Source organism: Pholis gunnellus (assembly GCF_910591455.1).
Source record: "Pholis gunnellus genome assembly, chromosome: 1".
In the NCBI taxonomy this organism is placed as follows: Eukaryota; Metazoa; Chordata; class Actinopteri; order Perciformes; family Pholidae; genus Pholis; species Pholis gunnellus.
The window spans coordinates 17,019,351-17,040,132 of NC_136528.1; the positions used below are offsets into that span (position 1 = coordinate 17,019,351).

A 20,782-nucleotide genomic window follows, 5' to 3' on the forward strand; every position below is an offset into this window, starting at 1 on the left:
GGACCCAAACCTGAGAAATTGCCTGAAGCTCTACAGCTCAACAGTTTTGAACATGAACATGCAACTTCAAGACAAGTGGGCCAAGTTCAGAATAGTTAAAGCAGCTGTTTGTTCAACATCTGCACATGTCTAGAGCCCTGTTTCCTAAAACGTCCCCAAGACTGAGGTCATCCTAATCTATAGACCTAAAATTAAGTTACCATTATTATTGTCACAGGTGTTTTGGGGGAACTGAGGCACAAACCATTGGCCAAGTTGTATTTAAAAACAAAATGCCTATATGTGGTCTTCATGAGTCCAGTGGCCATAACCATCCAGCGCAATCATGGGGGGGGGGGGGGGGGCAGATTTACAACACAGCTCCTCCCTCCTTGAAGATCAGTTGACTGGAAAGGGTGGATTGTCCTCCCAGTCCACAGAGCATCTGGCTGAGGAACGACAGATGCTGACAGCTGGACTGACATCCAGCATATGTCCCATTCTTTATTCCTGTTCCACTCAGACAATAGAGTGGAAGGGACGGGGGTGCTTTGTGTTGAGAAGGTAGACCTAATAGCTTGTGACTCCAGAAAAGAGCCCCCATTCTCCAGGAGAGGCTGGGGAGCAATTAGCCTGTCTCTGATCCTAGCCTGGGGAGTTATTATTGGTGGACTGAGCCCACAATAACCACAATGGTCTATTCTCATTCATGCCACACTAAGATGTTTACTTTTTCATTACAGCACCAGTACAATGATGATCTAAGTTAGTTGTCAGAATTCTGCTCTAAGGATATATTTTATTTTGGTTTGCATAGTCTTTTATATTTGGATTAATCAAACAGATAATTTACTGTGGGTACTAATGCATTGCAAACGGTGGGCTCCGTACGCTGAGCACGTGTGCTTTGTTTTGCAACGTGATGACGCCACGCGTAGATTATAGGACGTAATTTGAAGTAAACACAACACGGACACATCCTGCACATGTAAGCTACACCACGATTTGAAAAGCAAGTCTTCGCTACGAGAAGGTGAAATTATCAACACACGTGACTGTAGACGAGTTGGCTTGAAAGTAAAGGAAACGCAGCAGCCTCGCAATAAATACGTGAAACGGCAGGAAGCTAAGCTAACCGTTAGCATCCAGGTCCACTCTCACTGAACCCTGAACTGAATCACTATGCAAGCTGTCACGAGGTGTTTATCGTCTTGCAGTGACGTTAACCCGAAACAGTCACATTCATTAAACAGATGTTGCGAACACGTGACATTAACGTGGCAGTCCAAATAAACTGGCATACTTTTTAGCATTTTGCTAAGTTACGTTTAAAGTTACCAATGAATTGACTCTGTCTCTCTGTTTCTTCTCTGCAGGAATGGGTGTGAAAGGTCTTCAGTACTATATGGACAGTTGCTGCCCAGAAGCCTGTGTGACTGTGTATCTGCGAGAAATGGCCAGACAACAAGTTGCCAAAAGCCAGCAAGGCTGCAGGAGCACAGCTGACACTACCAGTTGAGTTCAGTGTGCACATAGTGTGACAGTGTGGGGAGCAGCAGTGAGTTAGTAGTCAGGGGGGAGATTAGAATATAAAATACAACAACAATTTCAGGCTTATACAGTATGATTAATTGTGCTGCTTCTTAAAACCAATGCAAGTATGTCTACTACTTGTCCAGTGTGCATTGTTTGATATTCAGTGAGAAGACACATGCATCTGTCTTGTCTGGGTGATGAGCCAAAAACTGTAACTGAATGAAAAGCATTCATGTGTTAGTCCAGTATTTCTAATGACAATAACTGCTGTTCACAATAACATGCATAGACTTAGATTCAGTGATGCTAGTAGTTTAAAAGTTGAGAGTAGTGCGAACAGGAATACAGACAAAGTGAAATCAGGGACTGAGACAGCCGAGCCAATGACTGGCTTTGATAATCTAACGGCTGTAAGCTTTGTAAACTAAAAGATTTAAAAAACAGTACACTTGAATTATTGGGGATGTGTCTTCTCTCAGAGTGTGTTAGCATACAGGCCTGCTCTCTGTTACATTTGTGTTTTCCCTCTCATTTAGGCCCCACACTCGTTGTGGATGGTATGGGCTGCTTGCGTCACTGGTACTCCTGTAAGGACTGGGTGTGTGGGGGGCAGTGGAGAGAGTACATGGATGTGCTGAGGGGCTGGGTGGAGGCCTTCACATCAGCAGGCATCAGACTGGTCTTCTTCTTCGATGGAGTGGTGGAAGAGCAGAAGAGACCAGTGTGGGTGAGGAACGAAAGAAACTGACTGTGAACTTGTTGCGTTTAAATATATTTAACTTGATTATGTTGAAAGTCAAATTGTCTGATATCACCCGCACCTGCGGCAAATGCAGGTACTGATGTACTGGCCGTGCCCTCATATACAAACATTCTGGAGAGCCGTCTACTCTATCCGACGTCTTAAAGCGGAATCTAGATCCGGACCCTCTGGTAGCTCTTGACATGAACAATAAGTCCTGACTTCATGGCAATAGCTACAAGTTTAGTTTAAAAAAATATATATATTTGTTGACATTGTCCCTTTATACCTATTCCAGATAATCCAGCAGGAGGTTATTATTGTTATTTTTGTTATTTTTATGTGATGTCACATTGGTATATATTGTATAACAATGTGGAATATATTTCACCCACCCTGGGTATTTTTGCTGAACATTTGAATCAATCCACTACTTTCTTTAGTTATCGAGTTTATTGACATATTATTTTGAGCATTAGATGTTTATAATGTCAAAGAATTTAGAACACATCAACATGATATATTAAACGTCATTGACATTGAAATCTGAACTGGCAGAGCCTGGAGTTTACTCAACTGATCAACCCTCTCTATACAACATCCTCTCCTGTCCGCAGGTGAAGAGGAGACGCAGAGTGAACGGGGAGATTTCTAAAATGTTTCGTCACGTGAAAGCATATGGAGAGCAGCCTGGTAGAGAGCTCTTTTGTCTGCCTTCTGGTCTGGCAACATTCACATGCTTTGCTCTCAGGTCAGCATTTACAAAACAACGCAGTAGCCCTCTTGTACACGCTGTAATAATAAAGCCAATAATGTATATTATAGACTGCATCATTGGATGGGGTTTGAACTGATAGTGGTAGTTCTTGTTTTTCAGTTTATGTTGGAATTATTGTCTCTGTAGTTTGATATTATTTTCTTATTGCAGATGTTATTGTTGTTTACAGGTCATTGGGTCAGGAAGTGTTTTGCTCAGTGCAGGAGGCGGACTATGAGATTGCCAGCTATGCTCGTCAGCATGGCTGTATGGGCATTCTGGGTCAGGACTCGGACTTCATCATATACGACAGGTTTGTTCAAATGTTTTTATACTTTGGCACTTCGTTGGATTGAAAAAACAAAATACTTAAATTCCTGCAGAAAGACTTGCACTACACTACCTACTGGTCAGTTAAAATGCTGATTAATAGATTCTGTAAATTGATGTAATTGATAAGACAGTGACACGTGGTTTTATATTTTAAAGTGCCCCCTACTTGTCTTTGGCAAAGCTGCGGATAAACAGACTCACCACTGTCATGTACGACCGACAGAGGCTCTGCCGAACCATCGGATTGACCGTTACCCAGCTACCACTGCTGGCCTGTCTCTTAGGTAACGATGTGGTGTCAGAGGAGCAGATGCAGCACACCAGGAACAACGCCATGGCCACATACAGGTATCTGGTGTTTTACATTGTGGTTTTCCTTTAATATTTGTTGAAATGTATGAGGAATCTTCACTCGTATCCTTTTCTAGATAAATGTTACCTCTGTCATTGACTACATTATAAGAAAATGTGTACTGCATGCACCTATTCATTATATTTAGAAAAATATTCCAAGGCAGACTAATCTTGATTAGGCATTCCACTGTGAGTAAACTGAGTTAAAGTGTAGATGATTATTATTATTATTGTTTCCCAGGACAAACAATCCCACACCACACTCTGGTGCTGCTCAGGGGCAGAAGGTGCTCGCTGTAGCCCACCTTGTGAGCTCCTTGTGGGGAGGAGAGGAAAAAGTGACTGAGCTCATTCCTCAGTCTCTGAACCTGTCAGCTCCTCACAGAGAGCTATTGAAGAGGGGGGTTCGCTCTTACTTGCTGCCTGGACAGGAAGCTTTTCAGCGAGGTGACATCTCAGCACTTCCCTTTGCATTTGAGAAACATGTTAGTCCAGAAATATTGAAGGTATGTTCTGCCCCTCATTATGCCTCTTCTGTTTTGAGAGCACCACATGTCACATTGACTTGCTATGTTTTACTTTGTGCTCTTCCCCAGGCCTGCAGAGAGAAGCATGTAGCCACAGAGGGTTTCATGGTTTACAGTGTTGTGTGTCAGGGAGTCATTGAATGTAGCAACACTCTGGAGGATGAGGAGAACACTGAGTTGCTGCCTCAGGCCCTCGTCTACAAGCCCTGCAGACAGCGCATCTATGGGCTGCTGCTGCTGCACGGCCGTGATGGTAGGACAGTCAACTTACTGGATAAACGCACAGACACACACACGCACTCTGGCAACAACATGCACATTGCCAGAAAACCAAATATCTAAGTATAAAGTCACCAACAGACAAATGCACATCTGAATGTAGACACCCACAAATTTACAGAGGAGAGTAGTAGTTAAGAGGAGTAGTTTAAAAATAAGGACAACAAAGCTCTTTTGTCTTCTCCATACAATGGTGCAAAGTCAGGCCAAGTCTGACCATGACTTTGCTTGTTTTCAGGCAGCAGTGTCGACCTTCCAGCAGTCAGGGAATGGTTTGTCTATCCTGGAAACCCTCTGAAGGAACCTGACATGGTCCACCCTGTCCCAATCAACCTCCCATGTACTGTACCTGCTCGTTTCCTCATTTGCTGTTCTCTGTATTTATTGGCAGCTGTTTATAGACAAAAACTGATTTGAATCTCGTTATGCCAGCTGATGTTAATTTGGAGGATTAGGAGATGAGGTTTTCTTTTAAGTATGGATGATGTTAGTCTATGCTTTGGTAATAGCTTTAAGTGTACAAAGCTTCTAATAAGCAACAGATCAACAACAAAAGGGTCATTTGGTCGAAGAACATGTTGCAATGTTTCCTAGGAATTATGTTTGGTCATCAGAATGACATGAAAAGTTGCTTCTGATTATGTTTGAAAGCTTAAAGAGAAAGTCCCACAGTAATGTTTCTCTGTCTGAATGTGTAGGTGATCAGCCCAGTCTGGACTTGTTATGGTTCGGCACCGGTCCTGAAGTTTCTACACTTCGCTTGATGTCCTTCCTTTCAATCTTCGATTGCCAGGAGTTCTCCGACTTGTATGGAGGTATTGAAGACTCTCTCCTGGCTGCTCTCTGCCTGGTCACGTACATAGTCCTCCAGGTAGTGTCAACTCTTTCTTGTGTCTTTGATAGGTTTCAGTGGATGATGAAAAGAAATGAAACAAAGGTCGTTAGCCAATACTGAGGAGAATATTTATTGAGCAAAAATCAAATGAATTAAATAGGAAAAGGTGGAAACACTTTGTCTAACGACATAAAACCCTGTGGGAAAGATAAACTGAAAACCCCAATCAAAGACTTGTACAAGCAGTCCAATGATTTCATTATGAGACTCTCAGATCTCATGAGTCATTTAAAGGTATTTATAAAATAGAAACAACAACAAATGGAAAATAGTATTTAATTGAATGATAAATAATTTGTTCTTCGAATTGAAATTACACGTAAATGAATGTTTTTGATGCTATACTAGTTTTTATTCCACTACAACCGTCTCTAGAGTCATGTTGGGTGTTCCAGGTGCAGAAAACATGAAAACATCATTAGTGATGGGTACTTCACTGTGATTGATGCGACTGTTTTGGTTTTCACCGGTCTGGCGGCATGTTTGGCTTTTGCATTCAATGAATAGGTTAAGCTGTTACTGTAAATGAAGCAGTCGGGCACAATAGCATCAGTTTGTATTGAGGCATGTAAGTCATCTTTTGATTCAGGATTTACTACTATGACATATAGACAACAATTATTCTGCTCTTTTGTCAACTTGTGATTTGAAGTTAAACATCACTTGTTGGCGGTTTGTTGTGTGTTGTTTTGTCTTGGCTTAATGGTAACCACTATCACCCACTGAGTGCCCAGTTTAGCCACAGACACTGGTCTTTGTAACTCCAGCTCTTACGTCAACAGCTGCTCTGATAACCACCCAGAGGCTTTGAATATCTTAAGAGCCATTTCTTAATTCACCGTGCTACAATTGTGTCCTTATTTTGGTTGTAAATATTAGACTATAAACATGTGTGCTGTTTGTAATCCTGTTATAATGCCTTGTTTTTTAAAGTCTTCCAACAGAGTGATCACTTTACAAAGTAAACTGGAGTAGTAGTAAAAAGCAGAGATTTGTGATTTCGGCACATTTTGCATCAACGTCATCTTATTGAGCTTTAACACAACAGAGATTACAGGATCGCATCACCTGGATAAAGGTGCATGCGTCATTTCTCAGAAGCTAAACAAAAATTAACTCTGTAGATTCATTTATCATCTCTGGAACAAACAGGTCCGACACACGAGATTTGACTTGCTTTGCATTTTTCAAAACAAAGCTTAAATTTAAACATCTTGGTGTCACAATGTATAAAATACTTTAGTTAAGGTTCTCCCATAAAATTGTCGATCTCATGACAGTAAAAAAACAACAACAAATCAAATTAAATTTTTCATTTCCAAACTTGTATTCTTCAGCCCCAACCAACGCTGACTCAAGTGACATCACTTGAGGCTTTACGCAGCCCGTTCTGGAGCCACCAAAAGCTTTATACAACAGAAAAACAAGAAGGGTAGCCATAGTCAAACATACGGTCGGTGAAGTTTTAACAAACAAGCTAAATGAGGATATTAACCCTACGCCTTTGTAAGTTAGACCAACCGTTACAATATAACTTTACCAAGCAGCACTCTGTTCAGTTTAGACTCAGAGGATCTAGATTTTGGGGATAACAGACAGATCACTTAAATGGATGACGGACCAACAGACGGACAGAAGAGCAGCTTGTTAGACGGGCCGTTAGATGAGTAGTCGGGCTGACAGGCAACAGTAGCTGTTGTTGTCTGATCACGGCTGCATTCACATTCCCTCGTCACTCTTCAATTTAAATAGCTTCAGGGTTTGTTTGTTTTGTACACACAGCTGGGCAGCCTTGTTTCTGCTTTCAGCATTTTTCTTTTCTCTGTTGAATTGTTGTACAGAGAGCAGACAAAACAAACGGACCCACACAAAAGACAAACTGGGATGTGATCGCGTTGACTAACCATGTATTGTCCACTGTGTGTGTGTGTGTGTGTGTGTGTGTGTGTTTGTATGTTTTCAGGTACAAACCTTTTCTCAAGAAGACGTGGATGCTTACCTGAGTCAGGCTGTGTGTCTGAGACTAAAATCCCCTGATGAGCTTCAACAGATCAAGGTCAGTTAACACAAATGCACGCATAATGTGTAAATGGTCCACTGTATCTTAAAAGGAACAGATCCGTTTTCTGATTTTCACTCACTCAGTTTGTTCCAATGCACCCTAAAGTTGTTGATGTTCCTGCTGCTGCAAGAAGACAATGTCTCCTCCAGTTTACAGTAAACACGGTCCGTCTGTGGCAAACACAGCTCAGAAAATGTTTCCAGTTATAGAAAGTCAGGAGAAAAATGGGGAGAAAGCACAAATAAGCTTCTGATTGTGTCTCCAGAAAAACAAACAAAAAAACAAAACAATTACGGCTAAACTGCAGTGTGGTTGTATTGAAAATGGTAATTTTCAATACAACCACACTGAAATGTGGTCACAACCTGAAATCTGATGGTTTGAGATGATATCACTGTCACATCTGAAGCAGCTGTAGTTCAAGTTGCACTTGTTATAGCTGGTGATCAAATTATGAGAAATCTGTGTTAACTAGAGCAAAATCCGACTCACAGCGTCACTGTGATCCCATTGTTACGTCGCAGCGTTTTAAATGATGAAATTCCGTTGATGTATTAAAGCACAAATTAAAACTGCCAACAGATGTTTGCAGGACAGTTCTGATGCCCAGCGATGAAGAAACACTGACCAGAATGAACGTTTAGACAGAAACTGACAGAAGATTTATTAAAAACTATTTTCCCAATCATTTCAGTTATTGTAACAACACAAATAATTTGAAGATGTCACTTTGGGCTTCAGAAACTTGTAATGGGCTTTTTCACAATGTTTACTCAGTGGTCGTAAACAATAATTGATAGATTGATTGATAGATAATGCCAAGACTCAATAGTTTCAGTCTTAATCTAGACAGAAGTGTCCGTAACATCAGCGAGGCATCATTATTACTTCTCCTCACGGTCTTCAGTGACCTCAGTGGATCTGACTCATGAGCTCTCACAGATTCAAGAGTCAGCTGTGCTTTTCCATTCTCTGGGAAAACGGCTGCGCTGTTTGCTGCCTTGTTGTAGCCCCATTTATTTTTACTGCTTAATTACCATACTTATGTCAAGTAATTTGTATTTTTGCTGCTTGTCTGTTTCCTACACAATAATTAGGGCTGGGCGTTGATTTGAATATGCTGTCTGGGAGAAGTTCAAGGCTGCAGCAGGGGGGTTAACTGAGTGACTAGTATGGATTAACTACACACACACACACACACACACAAATATAATATAATGCATGAATATACGGACATGAACACACACAGTAATTTATTTAAATTTTAGATTCTGTATGCATGTGTGTGCAGAGCACTGTACCAATTGAAAACCTTTTTATTTTTTCAAAACACTAAAAATGTAAAATTTGAAAAGTGTGTGTTCAGCTGACTGAAAATGACTCGCACCATGTGTGTGTTTAGGGGAAAGGGGTTGCGGGTAGGTTTTGAGATGCGTTGGTTTCGTTTCAACATTCTTCCCCAGGGGACTGTGATTGTGGCGTGTGTGTGTGTGTGTGTGTGTGTGTGTGTGTGTGTGTGTGTGTGTGTGTGTGTGTGTGTGTGTGTGTGACAGAGAGTGTGCTGGCGACAGTCGCCTGTCTGTCCTGGCTGACGCTCACCACATGGAGCTATTTACACCAAGCACACTCCGCCCGCTGGACACACACACACACACACACACACACACACGTTTCTGTCTTTGTCTCTCTCACTTTGAGTGTTCTCATGTTCCTCTACTTAACGCTCTCGACCACTTTCTCTTTTTTCTGTCTCTCTTCACGTTGCATTTTATCTCTTTTATTCTCTCCCTCTCTTTTTGTGTCTGTGTGTTTGTGTGCGCCTTCAAGCTTTTGTGTCTAGTGGTTCATTGTTTTCAGAAGGTGAAGCTGTATTTGACTGGAAGCAGGTGGCAGGCAGGGGTGTGTGTGTGTGTGTGTGTGTGTGTGTGTGTGTGTGTGTGTGTGTGTGTGTGTGTGTGTGTGTGTGTGTGTGTGTGTGTGTGTGTGTGTGTGTGTGTGTGTGTGTGTGTGTGTGTGCGTGCGTGCGCGTAATCACTGTTATCAGTGCTATCTACCAGAGGACAGGTGAGAGCAGAAAGAACACACACACACTGAGAACATCTGCCTGGTGTTGTCACAGTTAGCTTGCTCTCCACTTCTTCATCACCCTCGTCTTCTTTTTCTTTATTGCCCTACTCCAGTTTCTTCTTTCTTCCCGCTCTTTCCCTTTTTTATGGTCTTTGTCAGCAAACAACATAATCTTCCTTTTTTTACTTTAGTGGGTCAACTGAAACTATCCTAACTGAATCCAAAAATCCTAGAAACAGCATTTATTTTGCCAAAACATAAAATATCTGAGTAGAATATAGTGTCTAGTGGTGTGCTGGCCGTCTGGCATTCACCTTTCTCCCTCTGGTCTCATCAGTCAAACTTGCAAGAATTCATTGTGTCAATCATCAAATCATTTACTGAGAAAAGTCTAAGGCCTCATTCCAATCCCACCTGAACTGCAGCATCTTACTTTCATATAAGTGTGAGATGCTGTTGCAGTGAACAAATCTATGCAAAGAAGTTTCACAGTGAAATGTGGAAACCAGATCAGCCAATCAATTTCACCCAGCTAGCTAGCTAGCTAGTGACAGTGAAGTGGGTGGTCTGAGTCGTATATCATTGTGTGATTTATGTGTTAGGCTTGAGCAGATGAGGTTGTGCAAATTGGGGTTCAATTCATCAATTAGTTTAGCAGCTGGGAGTAAAATTGTAAGAAATTAGTTTCGGGTGGTGACACTAAGCATATTGGAGAAACAGATGGCTCTTTAAGGCAAGCACTGTTTAAATGATGCTCTGTCTCTCTACGTATGGTGGAGTGATCGTCTGTGTGGTCAGTGGTGAAACTTCACCTCTGTGTTGAAGTCGGGAATGACCTGCTGGCAGCTCAAAAGAGAGTCACTGTCACTGCAGTGGTGTTTCTCTCATCTTTAAAGTACAGATAATCCAAAGTATCGAGCCTCGTGATGAAGATGTACTTCCAACCAAAGATAAAGCCAAACTTTTTTTCCTCCTCCATTCTCAGCTGCCGGTCCTGTCCAGTCGTGCGGTGCAGCTGGGATCTCTCTACGTCCGAGGACTGGGCAACCTGCTGGGTGCGAACTGTGCCAGCGGCTGCCCGCTGCCCATCGCTGCCCTTATGCCTTGGCACAGCTTCGATGGACGGCTGTTCCACTCAAAGTACCTGCTGGCACATAGCGGCACAGAGAAGACTGTGTTGCTGGACAGCGATGTGAGTGGAGACAGAAAAACAAAAAGGGGAATGTGTTTGTGTGCGTGTGTTTGTGTGTTGTTTGTGGCATGATTTTGAGGAAAGCAAAAAAGTTGTCTTCTGTTGCAACTGCTTGTATGATTTTCTGTATTCTTTTTTACCATGAACAGAATGATTGAGACAAGTGTGACCAAAGTGTGTTATCGTTTGCCTTTCTCTCCAGACGTCCTGTTTGTCTCTGTTTCTTCGCCTGAGAGAGAAACTTACAGAAACCTGCAGGAAGCGAGGCAGAGTCCTGCAGTCCAGACCCTATGCACCAGAACAAGGTCATAGAATCACACCAGGACCCAGATGCAGAGAAAGACACGCAGGTGAGACGTAATTCTGACTGACTTGTCTTTACCTACAACTTCAGCCATCTGCCTTTCACAGATTGTTTTCAGTGCAGGTGAACGGTTTCTTTTCACTTGTGACCGGTAGGCATTGGACAATATGTAACTTTCATGTCACAATTATCCTGTCCAAAATAATTCAGATTCACAATATTATCCAGATAATTATCAAAATATGCATAGAACTCTGAAAATTGCACTAGAACATACCGGAACAACTTAACCTTACATTTAGTTAGGGAATTATTTTTGTGTTGGATCACAGATATTTTAACTGAAATGAGCATGTTCTGTTGTTTTGATTAATATTAGTGTTTTCAAAGGGATTTAATGCCTTACATGTTTTCTCCATCTTTCCTCTGACTCAACTCTGTCGGTGAATGTTGGTTCTGTGTTGTTTCGTGTAACATAATTATGTTGCTATTTTGACCAGATCTCTTTGGGAAAAGAGATTTTGGTGATGTGACCATCATTGTTAAATAAAGGTCAGAGAGAGTAAAACGCTCTGACCTGAATTAAGAAATGTTATGGTGTTTCTAGGGCGCCCTGGTGGCCTGGTGGTTAAGATGCATACCATATAACCACAAGGCCTTGGTGCAAATCAGGCTGGGGACCGTTGTGGCATCACATCCCTCTTTGTCTTCCTGTGTTTCCTTTTCTTATTGTAAAGTTTACAATAAATAAGCAAAGATGCCCCCCCAAAACATTATAAAATGTATGTTTTGATGGCTGTGTTATTTGTAAGGCTTTATGTCTTTATGTCTAATCGCTGTTTAAAGTACAGAGATGTAAAAGGGCCTCCAGTAATCCGTGCGGTAGAAACACACTGTGGCTCACATGAAAAACTGATGAAAATACTCCTGGAGCCAAACAGAGTAGCAGCATTTTAATCTGACAGTTCATATCTGTGGTTGTAGTTCTCTGGTGCCCCTCACCGAACCACATTACCCAGAGGGCCTCGCTGTAACGAGCTCCATGTGTGCTGCAACCTTAATGCATACCAGCGTGCGCGCGTACACACACACACGTGCACGCTTGGATCCGAGACTTTGCGTTGTCAGTGCACCAGTAATAGTAGGTTTCTGTTTATAGGCTGGGAGAGCTCTATTTTAAGACACACAACAAGGCTGACTGATTACAGACCTTTCTCTTCTGTCTCTCCCCTTCCCCTCAGTCGTTCCCCTCTGTCTAACTCCTCATCCTTTTATTTTTCTTTTACTGTTTTCTTCATCCTCTCTTTTCCTCATTGCTCACTGTTGTTCTCTTTCTGGTGCTGCATTCAGAGCCTTAACATTCTCCAGACGCCTTTCCATCTAATTATACACAGATTGTCAAACATATTCACCGTCGTAAACGCCTACAACTTGTATTGTGATAAGGCCTTTACACACCAGGGGCGGGAGGCCATGAAACAACATGAACATTTCAAAATATTTGGCTATTCATATGTCATCTATACTATTCATAACGGCAGCAATGCAAATTCATGACAGCACTTTTTCAATAAAATGTTTGAAGAGATTCACGCCGACAATCAACTACTGGTAGTCTGAGCTATTGTAAGCTATTTCATAGAGTTTTATTTTAGCGAAATGCTAAATTAATTTGATATCCCTCTGGTAAACAGTTACGCAGTGTATATGTCTAGGGCTTTTATTGTGAAAGGTAAGAACTGAAGGAGTGGATCCAGTATGTGCTGCCTTTGTCAAGATTGAAACGAGTAATAAAGTTTGCTGTCTTGGTTCGGACCAAGGAGCCTCTGTGATGTTATACAATGTAGTGTACGCACATTGGATGATTGATTGGTTGATGCCTCTTTTTTTGCCACGTAAGATTTGTGTTCTGTGTGAAAGAACAAAACGGCAGTTTGAAAAGATCAATTGACATGTAAATTAATCGCATGAAGAAAAACCCCGCCCCCGGTGTGTAAAGGCCTTTCATGTGGCCTGTCATTATATGATGCTCTTAGTGTGCAGACTTTAGGTCAAGTTGAGCTTCCTGTTAGTTCAGGACTCGTCCTGCTCAGTGTTCGACCGACTCAGCAGAAGCTTCTGAAACGTGAACCCATAGTTTCTGTTCAACCCTGTGACTAAACCTTTAGTAAACCTTTAGCGACTGTCTCTCTGCGTGCCATGTTGGTCCAGAGTCTCCCAGAATTGCGCCGAACTGTCTGCGTTTTGCCCAAGTCGACCCTCGTTGGTCTCATGAGGATGTTTCTGGTTTTACAGATGGAAGGCTATACAGTCTTTCTACCTCAGTGTTTCATTTCTGCCAGACGCAGACACCAATCATTACTACAGAACTGTGGGGATATGGAGTGTGTGTGTGTTTGAGAGAGAGACAGAGAGTTTGTGTGTGCGTGAGAGTAGTGGTGGCGCTATGTGGTATCGTTGAGGGCCCGGTTTGGTTTTTGTTTGGAATCAGGCCTGATGTTTAGTCTCCTCAGCAAATATCTCCTCTGCCCGCCTGCCCTTGCAATTACACTCCAACAGTGGATCCAGTTTAGCTGCTCTCCCACGTCTCTTCAGTTTATTTCAGATTGCTCCCCATTCGTAGAGTATATTTTACTTTCTTCTGATAGTTTTGATTTTCATTAACACACATTCACTCTCCTCTGACAAGGGAAGAACAGATGTATTCTAATACCTCTCTCTAATCTTATTTATTGTATTTATTGCACTGTTTTGGTTTTAGTCTGAATCTCAATCTGAGAAACTGAAGCTTTTCCAAAAGACAAGCCAACCACAGAAACAGTTGTGGTGCTTGTGGCCTGACTGACACATTTATTTATGCATGGCATCCTTTCATGTTTTTTTTTTTGTCTGTGCTTTCACATTCAGTGAGTGGATTGATGGAAGGATGGCGGCTGATTTGGCCTAGCTGGCTACGGCTCCCTTTTGGCAACGTCTAAAGTTGGACTTGGTGCTTTATATCAAGCATTTTGTAATTAAAATCTGCCACATCTGTCAAAGCTCCTGAAGTGAAAAGTATCTCACAGGCTTTTCTGAATGCGAGGGCAGATTTTAATGGGAGCTAAACAGGAGTAGGGAAACGTTTAGCTTTTTCTGTCTATTAATTGATTTTGTAACCAAAAGTAGAGCAACAGACCACAAACACAAACATATGTTTCATCTTAGTTTTTTTTATTTGTTAGATGACTGTTGACAAGGAGATCTGTAAGCATTCAGCTTTGTGAAACTTTTCTTTTCTGAATAATTCGACTTTCAACACTGGCAGCGTTTGTCAGACGTGATGAGTGTGTGTGTCCTCTGTGATATGGCCATGGGTTGTTTTTTTGGCTGTTCTGTGGGTAACCTTGAAATAATTGTGGACAGACTTTAAAGGCAAACTGTGTGTGTGTGTGTGTGTGTGTGTGTGTGTGTGTGTGTGTGTGTGTGAGACCAAAGCTTGCACACTCTAGACTTCAGCCATATAGAATTGAAAATGAACAGAGAGCGAGATGGGAGGGGAAAAAAACAATTGTTTTTTCACATAGTGGGTCATTTATTCCAGATTTACTAAGATTGTTGAATTCATCAAAGTCAACCTTAACTCTTCACTTACCCGTGCCATTAGTCCAGACTCTTAAAATGATAAAGGCTATAATGTAAAACTAAAATGTATTGTTTTGATTTTCCCTGCCACAACCTAACTGTTTTAATTCACTCTTTCTGCTCTCATCGGCATCGGTTTTCGTAAATATTAATGGATACAAGTTTAATATCCAATAACTAAAAAAACTGCTTCATCTTGGTGCTGTTTAATCAGATTTGACTGCCAGCGGCCAGTCGCAGCTCAGAAATATCCAACATTAGACTTTTCAACAAGACAGTACACGACAATACAGACACGTTGTCGGAGCATAGTGTGTTCATGTAGGACGTAATAAGTTTTACTGTCCTTTAAAATATGACATTTCTCACTTTCAGGTGGTAGTGAGAACTGGAAGAAAAGAGGAGAAACAACAGGAGGCCATCGACATGGAGGAGGATGGAGGGAGAGAGGGGAGGCAAGTGGAGAACCGAGTGAAAATGACAGCAGTGAGAGACTGTGGCAGAGAGAAGACCATTTCAACCCTCACCCTCACTCTTATCCTTACGGCCATGATGGAGGACCCCAGAACACGAGGCGTCCTCAAATACAGTCCAGAGGTCGATCGTACCACAACAGAGGGAGATACAGGCCGGCTCCGAGGTAACATCAGTGTGGAACTAGATGTTCCTCCTCTTTTTTTAATGTTTCGTCTGTTCTTATCTCCTCTATAATGTCACATTTCATCCCCTCCCCTCCCCTCAGATGGTCGCAACCTCCTGCAGCAGGAACATAACTCAACCACGAATAGAGAGGAGAGAAGAGGAGGATTAGAGGGGAGGATTTGAGGAGTTAAGAGGATGGGAGAGATGTGATGAAAGGAGTGAAGGAATCAAATGTCCCTGAACAAACTGGTTAGTGAATTACCCGTCAGGAATGTTTGTCTAAAGGATACAGAAAGTAGAGAAATGGGGATTAAGAGATGGCGGAATGAAGAGATTAGGAATCGTCATTTCATTTGCCATTTTGACCTTAATTTGTCTTTTTTTGTGCATCTCAAAATAATCTGGTAGACATACTTTAATAGTCAATCATTTTAAAGCCTCTCCTTTATATCAGGGCAACTTACCTGTTTTAATGTGACGAAGAATGTACAGTTTGCATCAGCACTCACCAAACAAACACAGAAATGAGCTACTTCAAACATGCACTGAAGTAGATCAATGGTTAATCCCCGAGCCTGTTTCACCTCTTATCTTTGACAATAAAAGATCAGATATCTTAAAAGCTGTGTGTGTCCAGTGGTATAATCCTTTTAAAGGCATGGTTTTAACTAGAGAAACAGTAATGCAAGTATCAAGTATCCGCTAAAATAGGGCGTCAGTGCCGGAGATTTATACACCTCTGTAAGGTGATACCAAGAGCCGTTTGTCAAAAACAAAGTGAGGCAACTTGAGTGTTTGCTTTTTTCATACACAGAAGAATGTGAGTTGTCTGTAATGGATACTAATAGAGAAAGATGTTTATATGTTAAATGTTTTGTACTGAGTCCTGAGTAAAGTAAACATGTCTGAAATTTGTTGTCTTAAAAATCCCAGAACCAGATTTCACACTATGTGACAATAACATTTAGAGTGTTGAGCGTGTTGGGATCAAAATGGTGTGTGTGTGTGTGTGTGTGTGTGTGTGTGTGTGTGTGTGTGTGTGTGTGTGCGTGTGTGTGCTTGTGTGTGTTTGTTGGGTTGATGATGAATGTATAGCCTTTACAGCAAGGCTGGCAGATTGTCTTCCTGTAGCACAGTGAATGTCGTAAAACCTACCAGAGAGGAAAAGGATGCAGAGAACGTTCCACAGCCTGAGTGCTCTTATTTCTGTGTGTGTGTGTGTGTGTGTGTGTGTGTGTGTGTGTGTGTGTGTGTGTGTTTGCCTATAAGCGGTAAAGAAATGTGAGAGTGAATTTCTCAACAAACGGAAACAAATGAGGGGAAATCAGAGTGTTGATACAGTGATGTGAGACGGTGTGACAGAGCGGAGAGTTACATCAGTTTTTTCTCCTGTAGTTCAGTGATACACTCATTATACAGTAACAGATACAGGACTATTTTGTAGTGGTTTTATAAGCCCTCAGACTTTAAAAAAAACACTCGGCACATGGACAGTGTTTGAGATAGTAATCCTTTATGTTGTGTATCAATCTTATGTGATGTGTTACTGTGTTGGAGGGAATATTTGCCTTTTTATAGTTGTTTTTGTAATTTTATGATTATCAGTAAAGATCGTTTCCCGTAATCTCTACAACGGAGGTGAGTTAGCTTGTCCCATAGATTCACAATTGCCACATTTATGGGGATTACCCAAATTGAAATATACCTTTTATGTGACTCCATCATATACATTCTATATACAGTATTCTGTATAAGTATAGTGCCAGAGCCATGTGTTGTTTTCACAAGTGATGTACAGTGTAAAACTTTCAGTAAATTTACAGAGTTGAAATTGAACAAGAGAGGAATTGAACAACTCATTGATTATGAGTTTCCTAAGGGGATGTGATCAAAGCATCCCCTCCCCGTCTTCCCTCTCAGTCCAGAAGCAGCAGAACAGACATCAGAGCGTGTGTGTTTTTAGGTTCGTAACTGTGGTGAGTGGAGTGGTAGTGTACATGAGCAGGGGCGACAAGGGTGGGGCACGCAACACACATACATGAGTCGGGTCCAGTTGCCCCTTCTACATAATAACAATAACAGGAGGAGGGATGTTTTCTGTGGTGAATAGGAAGCGAGGGATGGAAAGTTAAAACGGGAGGAAGAGAGAAAAAAAGTGGAAGACGGAAATGAAGGAGTTTAAAGGAGAGAAGAGACGTAAACATTGAGAATAGGAGGACGTGGAGCGGAGGAAACGCAGCCCGAGGAGTGCGCTATGGAGAGGTGGAAGACTAAGAATAGAGAAAACTACAGAAAACAGGATGAGAGTGGAGAAAAGCCAGGAGGTGGATTTAGAGTAGAGGAAAGGGTAAGACAGAAGAGTTAAGAACACAAGCAATTTGAGTCAGTAGTCCTGCTTCAACCACAGGAAACCCTGTTGGCTGCCTGACAGATCAGTTTCCTGCGTGTGTGTGTGTCTGGGTGGTAGAGGTCTGGGTGTGGTCCCTCCAGCAGCAGGGAGACAAACAGTCAAACCCCCTTTCGAGGCCTCCACCCCGGGATTGGCCTCTTTCCTCTCCGGTGGCAGTCATTCAACAGGCTGTCTGTTCTATTTCGTCCTACACTCTCTGTCTGTCTTATCTAAACTCTCTGAGGCTTTCTTCCTGCCGAAGTCATCAAACCAGGCACCCAATGGTGAAACCCAGCTGGATCAAGGGAATTTGATTATAAAACCTTGTGGTGTCCAGCGGTGACCACAATGGGTGGCACCTAGATGTATCCCATCGTGACCACAAAACCACTTCATCAAACTTCACCCGAAGGAAAGAGGCCCTTTGAGGCAGAGTTACACTTTCATGACTTCACGCATTTACCTCTGGACAGGTGCAACATGGTTAAACCGTGTAGTATTTGTCACGGGGGTTATGGATGTTATGATATTTCCTAGCCTCAATCTGGTGAGTATGATGGTCTGTTCTGATGGGTAGAAGTCACAATGAGGCTTACATTTGTGTGTCTCAACAACTATTTGATGTATCTCCATGAAATTTGGATCAGACATTCATGTTCCCATCAGTATTAATTGTAAGAACTCTGGTGCGCCGTTAGCTTTTCATCTGAAGGCCTGTGTGGCCGTGGACTGTCTGTCACTAGAAAAGTTAACTGGACACTCTTACCGTACTGTTATTGTATCGTATTCCCCATCCATGGTCCCACCCTTTTCAGTAAAGAAAGGAGCTCTTCTTGTACGAGGTCACCATCACGTTTTCTTGCATCTGTGTTACGTTTCGAGGGTATGCATACCCGTGATTGTAGTATGTATATGTTGGGACTTCACCATGTGGTTGAAACAAAGAGAGAGGCCTGCATGTCATTTTGAAAGCCTGGATTGTGAAATCGTGCCAACAGGCGTCAAAATCTCACCTGACTGTAAGATTTGGTTCAAACCACAACACTGGTGGCTCATTGGACGAGGGCCATGGGAGCCCCAGGGAGTCCCTGTGACACGGCCATGACATCACCAAGACTATATAGACCGACGCATACCTTCATCCTGCGCTGTCCATGCGATTCACGTTGCTAAAAGGGGGTGAAACAACGTTGGTGCCTTTTTTAAAGACAAACCCGAGGGGAACAGTCCTAAATTCGCTGGTCGAACAACAGGATCCTGAAGGGGGAACCGATAACTTATCCCGTGCTCCCCGACTTCAACCTGCAGAAGGGAGATCATGGAATTGCGGGATTCTTTAAGTCGGCATTTGCTGTTTTCTCTGCCGCCAGACAAGAATCAGGGCGTCGGTTAAACCGCCAATAGAGTGGTGCGGTCCCCGGTTCTAGGTTTGAAGAAATTCCATTTATAAGTCCGAAGAACAAATCCCCGCTGCCATACTTGACCCGCCGAGAGAGTGCAGTCAGGGTCACCGGAGAAAGCAGGAGTAAGCAGGAGTGTTTTCTTTTTCTTTTCAAACTAACCCACTCACACACGCATATAGGCTGTGCTGTTAAGGTTATTTCATACACACGTGGCGTGTAAGCGCAGCCTCCATTGTGTGTCTTATTCCCCGGGAAATAATCGCAGCCTCACCGCCGTTGTGGAGTATTGCGTGACGTGACTACTTTACGTAACTACGTCCACCTTCTTTCTCCTCCCTCTCTTTTTCCTCTGTCCTCCGCTATTCTTAAATCTTGCGTTGTGTAATCACTTACGAGACTACTACCGCCATCTTTCTCTTTTTTTCTCTCCTCCCCCTCCTACACGGACACACACACACACACACACACACACACACTCCCCTCACCATGTGATTGTTTGTTGCTTTTAGGTAGTATGCTTGTAATTGTATAATAGATGTTTGTTGATTCATAATATAATTGATTTTTGATCAGTATTGTTAGAGATAAATAAACTCAGTTTTCTGTGATTATTTCGTGCATGTGTGTTGTGCTCGGATTCAAACCTCCACTGTTCACTCTGAATGTGGAATAGTACTTTCACTATTGACAAGTCTCATTATGAGACTTAATCCACAGTTTGGTTATTGGTCCCTGATCCCACGGCGGTGCCCAGTTATTATTAATATATGTTAATAATTGTATTGATAATAATAATTGTATTGATATCAATAATTTGATATTCATACTTGCTAATAACCAAACCCGTTCCTGCCAGATCCCAACATATATGTCCGCTGGAGTATGATCGATGTTTAGCACCATCATCGGGTCAGAAATGTTTAAAACCAAGTAATCCAAAACTGACATTCCCATCACCTCGGTTGTACTTTTGCTTCGTGCTGGTTGTCAGTAAGTGGTTGTTGTTTGTTGAAATTCTGAGCAGCTTTCAATTACAGCATTTTGGGAGAAAACGTGAGAGGAGACATCAATTTACCTTAACCACAACACCACTTGTTAACACACAGCAACCTGCCAACAAACGAACGTTATAGAGGGTAATTGTTATCATTATATGGTGACTAACATGTTCTTCTTAGTTAACAAGTACCTTCAGATTTAAGTGTTGTTATGTAAAAACCTGGATGAGCTTCAGGATGGCAGAGGTAAACCTGTTAAACACATTTAGAAACAATATATTACGAATCATTCTTTTTGTCTAAATGAACAGCTTTATTTTTGCAATGATGCCTCTTTATTCACCCAAACTGTTGTTGCATTCAGATAGACATGCAAAGAAGACGTCCTGTTTGTTTTATTGGTTGACTGTGTGTGTGTGTGTGTGTGTGTGTGTGTGTGTGTGTGTGTGTGTGTGTATACACGCACACACAAAGAGTCTTGGCAAAACAAATGGCTCTGTTATTTTGATGTTTTTTTCTGTCGATTTTACAGAGGCACGCACCAAAGTGACACAGGCGTCCAAAAATACACTGAGCATAGTGACCAAATATAACTGTTCTGTATTTACAGCAGAGTCTATAAATATAAACTGCTTTCTTTAGCTGAGGCCAAAACACAGAGGGAACAAATCCCACACTGCAGTGTGCTGTGTGTGTGTGTGT

The 20,782-nt window shown here is 42.1% G+C and overlaps 1 protein-coding gene across 1 annotated transcript; it reads left to right on the forward strand.

The window, feature by feature from the left end:
* Positions 1-955: 955 nt before the first annotated feature.
* fam120b (family with sequence similarity 120 member B) lies at positions 956-15,890 on the forward strand. The gene is made up of 15 exons (XM_079165586.1): positions 956-1,012; positions 1,356-1,493; positions 2,052-2,242; positions 2,875-3,008; positions 3,205-3,327; positions 3,504-3,695; positions 3,943-4,207; positions 4,298-4,481; positions 4,746-4,847; positions 5,206-5,378; positions 7,366-7,458; positions 10,517-10,723; positions 10,926-11,073; positions 15,024-15,288; positions 15,391-15,890. The coding sequence occupies exons 2-15, from the start codon at positions 1,358-1,360 to the stop codon at positions 15,419-15,421; spliced, it is 2,244 nt and encodes a 747-aa protein (XP_079021712.1). The 5' UTR covers positions 956-1,012; positions 1,356-1,357; the 3' UTR covers positions 15,422-15,890.
* The last annotated feature ends 4,892 nt before the right edge of the window (positions 15,891-20,782 follow it).